This window comes from Mycetomoellerius zeteki, unplaced genomic scaffold, assembly GCF_001594055.1.
Source record: "Mycetomoellerius zeteki isolate Tzet28-1 unplaced genomic scaffold, Tzet1.0 scaffold58, whole genome shotgun sequence".
Classification (NCBI taxonomy): Eukaryota; Metazoa; Arthropoda; class Insecta; order Hymenoptera; family Formicidae; genus Mycetomoellerius; species Mycetomoellerius zeteki.
Genome location: NW_017257588.1, coordinates 346,773 through 355,596, shown reverse-complemented (window position 1 = coordinate 355,596; position 8,824 = coordinate 346,773). Strand labels below are relative to the sequence as shown.

The 8,824-nt window shown below is 36.3% G+C and overlaps 1 protein-coding gene across 1 annotated transcript; it reads left to right on the top strand.

Moving 5' to 3' along the window:
* The first annotated feature begins 6,787 nt into the window (after positions 1-6,787).
* LOC108728061 (keratinocyte proline-rich protein) lies at positions 6,788-8,200 on the top strand. The gene is made up of 2 exons (XM_018456410.1): positions 6,788-6,844; positions 7,391-8,200. Exons 1-2 carry the CDS (start codon positions 6,788-6,790, stop codon positions 8,075-8,077), a joined length of 744 nt encoding a protein of 247 aa, XP_018311912.1. The 3' UTR covers positions 8,078-8,200.
* Positions 8,201-8,824: the final 624 nt, after the last annotated feature.

The following is an 8,824-nucleotide window of genomic DNA, read 5'->3' as shown; positions in this document are numbered from 1 at the left end:
TGTAATTATAGACATAAGTTTTAGCGTCCAAGTTTTAATCCTAAGACATAAGTGGATGGTAATATAGTGGAGGATGTTTGAATTAATCTGACAGTGAGCAATCGGCAATCTTAAATTTAATTCTACGCTCTTCACGTACGCACACTTTCGATAAACATTTTATTAGTACTCATAAAGTATCACTCGAGGTTTAAAACATAACTTCTATCGATACATTCTGTTTAGCAGGCAATTAACCTTTGCGACTAGGAAGAAACTTTTTGACCTCGCATAATTCTCGCAAAAATTAAGCTACGTTATACTACGTGGGTGGTTCAAGTCAAACCGGGATTTTTATTCTTATGTTCATGAAAATAAAAGTTTAACGGTTTGACTTAAACCATCCACGTATTTCGAGAACGAAACTTACGTTTGCGTGCAGAAATTGAAATCTTTCTCAATCAATTCACGACCGACTTTATGAGCGAGCTCGATTTCGACGACTTACGCCGTAAATTTAATAATAAGAAGATTTATAAGCGTAACAAAACCCATAGCGTGAAACGATGTACATCATATACAAAACGGTGTAACAATTAGACTTAACTTTCTCCATGTGACATGTACATTATATATCCCGGCATCATGGTCGATGGTTATTTAATTAAAAAATAAATTCGCAATACACACGAAGGAAGTTGTCAAGAAATTATAACTAATGTTTAATTATGCTCATAGTAATGCGGTCGATGTCACACACGTTGATGACCATGAAAGAGACGTGAAAATTTGTATTTCGACACATCGTGGTGCAATCAACGTGTTGTTTTTTCAATCACTTTCGCCAAGTTTTAGTAGTAATATTTTTTGTTCATCTAATAATACTTTTAAAGGAATCGAAGGTCTAAACTGGCAATCGACCGCGTCGATGTTAATAACGTAACACCTGAATCACTCGATGTCGAAATGAAGGCAACATTTTTCTCATTTCTTTGACACTATATGCTTTGATTTTAATATACAGTTATCAGATCCTATAAAGACATATACCACTACTTTAAGCCATTGACGCAGTAACTTTTTATTGAAACTACTTTCATAATTGATTCATAGATACTTTAGCATTAAACTTAATTTTTACACATATCATTCCCAAGTGACATTTTATTGGCAGGTGAACCAATGTAATTCTAGGTAAACATGTTCTAATGACATCTTTGCAAAAGGTCTCACTTGCATATAATATTTTATTTGAAAATAATTACTACGCAAGAAATATGTAGTTATATTTGTTCAATGTACTGATCGTATAATTATAGGCCAGATATACGCGCGATATATGTATCAAACAAATATTTACATTTCGCACAGACCATCATAAAGTTTCAACATTGCTGAGCATTTACATTATTTAGTAAACAATAGTATTGATTATTTAATGCATCGGTCACAGATTTCGTTTAATGAGAATAGGCTCATTACAAATTCATTTAACCGAGTTACTTTTATTTGATATGTTGAACTCTCTCGACTAAAACGCGATAATTGAACGACTATATTGCACATGATGTGGGATATGATGTGGTAATCTTCACTTCCCTCTGATTAATTATTAAAATCATAGTCCATTTTATATATCTCCATTACGCTTCGTTTGCTCGCAACATAAATTTAATTTTCTCTTTTCTAAACTACCATAATTCATTAACGAAGTAATTATAAAAAAGTTAAGATTGTACTATATCTTCAGTGGGCAATTTGCATATTTTTCTTAGCACACTCTACTTTTGATAAATAATAATAAGATACACGAGTGAAAGAGAGAGTCAAATATCAATTTCTTATTGACTCGTTTCTTTGGCCGCCCAATAAAGCATTTGATATTCAGTACAATCTTTAGAACAGCCTACTTATAATTTTATTTATAGGCGTCCATAACTTACGCAAGCAGTTTTTGCCGCTGTTACCTGCGTTCTTCTTAAATGGTCAGCTTGTATTTTAAAGATTAAACTGCGTCTTATCTCTTATTTCTAAGAGTAATACTATAACGTAAACGCTTTTTCAATGCATAATTTAATGATTGAAATAAATGTAAAAATTCGCCATTTCCCAAAGATTGATAAATGTTCGTAAAATTAACCATGCGTAAAATATATATGTTTATTAACCGTAACACGTGTGAAAAAAAAGTAAATCGAATACAAGCAAAAGTAAAAATTTATGAACCTACAATCGCCGTTAGACACGCGAGGCGTGTCTCAGAATATCCACCTTCGAAAGAAAATCTAACTAAAATCTCGGAAAAAAGAGTTGTCAAAAAAAACTAAAATTCTCTTTCATCTTTCCAGAAGGTAAATTATGATTGTATTCGATGGGCGATGATGTCACGGAGTGGGAAGGATATAACTAGAAAATGGCTTGATAAACACCATGAGCGCGAGAACATCTATCCATATATTTATGAGAGCCGCGGTCTGGCCGACTCCAAAGCCTTTCCCATTATTGCATAAGGTTACGCTTGTGGTCGGTGAAGCAGAAATGCAGACTACGCGAAAATCCCACTACCGACGACGTCCGCCCGCACTGTCGTCTCGTAACGCGCGAGAATCCACTGGTGCACTTAGGGTGCATTTATACGCCACCGTCGCCACCCTCTTTTGCGGTCTAAAGTTCAAGCGACTCGAACTTCGAGAAAAAAAATTCTACGGAGATAAGGGTCGCCAATTGAAAGTTCGCATCAGACTTCTCAGAGACGGCTTCCCGCAAAATCAATTAACGGGGACGAGACTACTGTTTGAAAAAATACCGTTGGTTAAATTAATGACGTCGACCCTGCGATTCTAATGAACTTTGGCAGGGGAAAGGTACACTACATGCAGACATTTATACATGTTGACATTAGACACAGGTGTTCACGTGCAGGGAATTAATCTGCATACGAGCACACATGAGTTCGGTTTGCGTCACGTATGAGATCAAGAGCGATTTTCGTAGTTTTGCGAAAAAGTTTTCTAAACGAGATTTGTGGGGAGGAAGTGCGATTTGTCAAAATTTACATAATTGGGGCCTCATAAATATCGGGGGATTGGTAGAAAGTCTACGATCACCGGGATCGCCAACTTCGATATGAGCACGTATCGTTTGCATTATATCCGGCAAATATAATCGGCCAGCTTACTTCACCAAGTTCCGTATACGTAATGATATTACAATCGTCCGAACGAAAAAAAAACCCGACTGAAGTTTTCACCGCGATAGATTTAATCTGATATTCATACAGCGAGCTCAACAGTTTCCTGACGTTATTCTTGCTGCAGGAAGACTTTCGAACAAATAACTTCGCAATTAAAATCGCGCTGCTCGTATATGTAATTCAGAACGTAATAACATTTTGCGCAAAGCCACTTATGACACAATAAGTGCACAGAGAAGTTTAACCTGAGAAAGAATTAACTATAACGTTACGTGGGCATTCTACATCGCGACGAACAAAAACGTCTGCGAACTGCGTAAAGTTAAACCTTTCGTAATAAGATCATTTTAATCAAATGTTATTTAATATTAATATGTCGAATCTATATATTAATCCTATCAAAACATTTTATTATTACTGATTTAATATTATATGTGCGCACATAATAACATTAGTGCGTAAAATTAATTTATTAATATGAATAACATAAATAAATAGCGTTAATTTATATTATACATGTATTATGCAAACATATAATATATTGAAATAAGTTTAAAGCGCAGCAATCGGTAACTTTCAATCAATTTGTACAGGTCTGTCGTTGCTATTTCGATAAAAACATATACAGTGATAGCCGGTTTAGAGTAGAAATGACCGCAGAAAATTAGTCATCTCGGCATCAGCGCGTGTCATTAGTTTTAAATTCAATGAATTAGACTTACGGCTTCAGAAATTAATAGCTAGTCGTCATGCACACTCGCGCAATTGTCGATTAGCCAGAAACGATGTTTCAGCTAATTAACTGCCTACGTTCTGTGGCATAATTTTTTTCGTTATCATTCGACGTAGCAATAAATACCTTCCAAGAGAACCTTTCAAATGCGAAAAATTCGTAGTAAATGTACTAACTAATTTTCAATAAGTTGCTACCAAGAGACTCTCGTACGAGAAAACTCTTGAAAGGGAGAAAACCGAAGTTTCCGATGCCCCTAAAATTGTCGATTGTCGGATTTTGGGATCGTGTCGGAAAACAGTAACGCGAGCAGATTGTGGTCTCTAGTGAATCACTATAAATTCATTGAAAACGATTTAATCCTCGGGTATAGGTCAAGTGGAAACTATCGCATACAACCCACCCTCGATTTTCGCTGCGGTTCGATCGACGGTCAATCAAGAGGGAGGGAACCCTCAACCTCTCGAAACACACTCCCTATCCCGCCAGAAGTCAAATCAATATTTTCGGATTCAAATATGGAAATCCAAATTCAAATGTATGGAAATTTATTCGTACCGATAACCCTGATAAACCATGGATACGCGAGTATTCTAATACCCTTCGAACCGAGATCGAGATACAAAGTCATTCCGAGATTAACTGTGCCCGCGGGAACTACGTGTGATAAACTAAAAATCGTGCCGCCATCACCAAGCGAAACCGGGTTTCTACGTTTCGCAGCGAAAACCATTTCCGGTACGCAAGAATTTTATCCGACCGCGTTAACGAGTTCCAACAACTTCTTATTAAAGCAGTATAGCGTTCAACGTCTTCGAATCATTCTCTCTAATTTCACGGCTGGTGACGACGGCTATCTTCTTCTCGGCGCGACAAATATCGCGGCACACGAAACTGTAAGAAAGAGATAATACGTTGAACATGCTATGACTATGGAAATGAAGCGAGTATATTAAATTCGAACAAGTTGAGACTGAATGTTTATATATCCGTAGAAAGAAAAAAATAAGTTAAGAAAAACAAGAAAGAAAAGGGCTACGAACCAAGAGTCTGTCGTTAAAATTTAAAAAGTTAGTAAAAACATATAAATTAGTTAAAATCTAAACTTAATGACATGTATTAGTTATAAACAGAAACAAATGTTTCAATCCTTATCGGATCATTATCAATGTTAGCGCATAATTAGTTAGAAGAAACGGTTTTAAAAAAATAATGATTCGCTCTCACTCGTAGTTTAATCGACGCTATTATCAATTCTTCGATTCTTTACCTCGGTTCAATAAACAAAATGTGACTTGGAGATTATGAACGTATAACGCCGATGTCAATTATAAATTAGCAAATTATGTTCTGTTGATAGTTACAATGTATAGAATTGTTGACGCAAGATTATTGTTTCCGTTAATAATTACAAATATAAGTAATCACAAAAATAATATAATACAAAGTAATACATTAAGTAAATTAATGTGTGAAAATTAAAATTGTATTATGTATATATATATTATTATATTAAATAAATGTATATATATATTATTATATTAAATTAATATAATTTAGTAGCAGCTAAATTAAAGGAGAATAAATACCTTAAGTCAAAAGTTAGTTTAATATAAGAATCTTGATAAAAAAATTGACAGAAAATCGGAAATAAATTGAATCCTTTCAAGTCATTTGTACGAGAAATTATTATACGTGAGAAATTTTTAAGTTTAGTGAGTTTGTATAAATGTGAAGGGACTAAGTCTAATTTGAGACAAGAGAAAAATACGGACCTTGATATTTACACTTAGTTTAATTAAATTGCATAATTTTTTGAGAAAGTGTTTCGCCCGCGTTCTAACTAATTATACGTTAACATTGATAATGATCCGATAAGGATAGAAACGTATGTTTTTATTTATAACATATATTATTAAAGTTTAGATTTTAACTAATTTATGTTTTATTAACTTTTTAAATTTTAACGACAGACTTTTGGCTCGTAGCCCTTTCCTTTCTCGTTTTTTAATTTATTCAGCCTTATTACTATCATATTTTAAGAAAAACACTTTCATGTTGTCAAAAAATTTCAATTCTCTCTTCTCGGATTAATTAAGCTTTTAATATTTATGAGTTCTCGAAAGCGCAGAACACAGAAAAATATCAATCAAACTACATTAATAAAATATTTATGTATAATATTTAATATTTAACCTTATTTTAATGTATCAATCCGATTTCTAATTAAGATTTTTATAATGCGTAACCATGAAACGTATTAACAAAATAAAAATAGATACTGATAAAAATATGGAAACTTATACAAAAAGTTTTTTTTCTTATAAAGGAATATATGAAATATAACCATTTTATGTACCAAGTACATATTTTTATAAAATGTTAAAATATCCTAAGATAACATATCATACACATTAATAGACTATAATAAACTTTATTTAGTATAATTAATGTTTCAAGTTTAATAGAAGATAAAGTGATCATTAAAATAAAAATAACTTACAATTAGATAATGATTAAGTGAATTTGTTATCAATGAATGAATTATTCGTTTTTCTACTCATATGCCATCACCGAGCAAAATTTATGCAAGAAGTTCACGCAAGCGTATCAAAGTACTACGGATCTTTTTCGATTTTTGTTACAGAAACGCGTTTCTACTTCGAATTAAACGGACTCGAAAACGCGACGAGACGGTCAAGAAAAAAAGCAAAGAGGAAATAGACGCGAAGACAAAGGGAGACGAAGAAAGGGAGACGTCGTCTACAGTGCGTTGTCTTCCTTTCCTCCTGTTAACTTCCTACCCGTCGACAATTTCATCGGCACGCTCGAGTTGCCCAGCGGACACGCCGTTGCGTCCCCTATAAAAGCGAGGGTAGACCATGGCGGTATCAGTGTGCTCACTGCCGACCAACATGAACAGCACCGACAAGCTGAAAGTGAGTAGCTCCAACAAGATAGCCGCTCGAATCGCTTGAAACACGATCCGTATTTTGCGGTCTGTAACGCGTTGTAGGCGCAATCTCTCACTTTCAAGCGGCCTATTTCTTAATAAATATGAATAGGCTTAAAAGCAAATTTTGACTATGAATTTGTCATATACCAAACTCGAAATCATTAAAATTTCATTTCCTTCGGTACTTCGTTCCTTTTAAAACCTTTTAAAAAATTGACAAATCATATTTCCAAAAATTTTAGTAAAGTTATACAATACAATTATATATATTTCAAATTTATCTAATAATAATTTGATTTAAAATTTTTTCGATGACCTAATTAAAAAATTTTTTTTTATATTTTCCCAAATCATAATACCACAAAAAATTATCAAAACAAATTACAACGAGAGAGAGAGAGAGAGAGAGAGAGAGAGAGAGAGAGAGAAGCCTTATATACCTATCTCACATATACTCAAATCTTACGATAATACTTATCAAACAATTTATCAAATCAAAGATATTCATCCATTTCCTTGTTTTCGGCAGGTAATACTCCTATGCGGCCTAGTATTATCGGTCGTAGCCGAAGAGGCGAAGAAGACCGAATCTAGCGCTAAGCCCAAGGATGAAAAATCGAAACGTGGACTGGAGCTAAGTCTAGGTGATCATGGTGGTTTTGGAGGCGGTTTCGGTGGCCATGATTTAGGCGGTGGTCTCGGAGGCGGTGGATTCGGAGGCGGTGGATTTGGTGGTGGCCACGAAATAATCTCTACTGATCACATCAAGGCGGTTACGGTCACAAAGCACGTGCCAGTACCGCATCCTTATCCGGTGGAGGTCACGAAGCACGTGCCCTATCCGGTGAAGGTGCCGATCAAAGTACCTGTCGATCGCCCGTACCCGGTCCACGTACCGAAACCTTACCCAGTGGAGGTCACGAAGCACGTTCCCTACCCCGTGGAGAAGCCAGTGCCCTTCCCGGTCAAGGTACCGATAAAGGTGCCCGTCAAGATACCCTATCCGGTCAAGATACCAATCAAGGTCCCAGTCGAAGTGTCGAAACCAGTGCCCTACCCGGTCAAGGTACCCGTAGTCGTCAAAGAGCCTTATCCCGTAGTCGTTAAGGGTCATCACGACGAGGGTGGTTTCGGCGGCGGTGATATCGGTGGATTTGGCGGCCACGACTTTGGCGGTCACGACTTTGGCGGCGGTGATTTTGGCGGACATTATTGAGAAAATGAGCGCATGAGAAGAAACGAAGACTTCATCATCTTCCCCTTTTGTTTGACGGCTCGTGGCCCAAGAGACCAGGAGATATTCGAAGGATCGATCGTCGAAGGATCGAGGAACGACCGGCAAAAGTTGCCACATCGTTAATTAATAGAAGTCAATACGATGCGCAAATATTGTATTTCTTCGTGATCCAATCCTCGAATTGTACTATACACCCCGTAAATGTAAAAATAAATAAAGTATTTTTTTTTTACATAAAAATTTACTGCTTACGAAACATTCGAATGTCGGGAGGGTTGGGGGAGGAAGCGGCAGAGAAACGTATTAGCCGGACACGTTATACGATTATGAGGAATTGCGACGAACTTTCACTCTTCGATATTACGCGAGTTGCGCCAAGAAAGGTACACCTGTTTCACCATAAGCGGCATATACGTACCGCATAGAAAAAGCGTCACTCATGTAGGAATCGTTAAAGTAAACGAACGGCCGCGCCGGCGGAAGGGGAAAGCGTAAAACGTAAATGTCAGTGTGCGAAAATTGCAGTAAATATCCGCGAATATCCTCTCGCCTCTCTCCCTAGGAGATTAATCTCGTAGACTTTCAACACACGCATCACGCGCTATCGTGCGCGACGTATGCGCACATTGCGCCACAAGGAATCAGCCTGGCACGACTAAGTTATTAAGCCGCCAATTGCGTCGTTTGATTTTTTAGAGCGCCGATCATTCCTGGGACGCGGTGGAA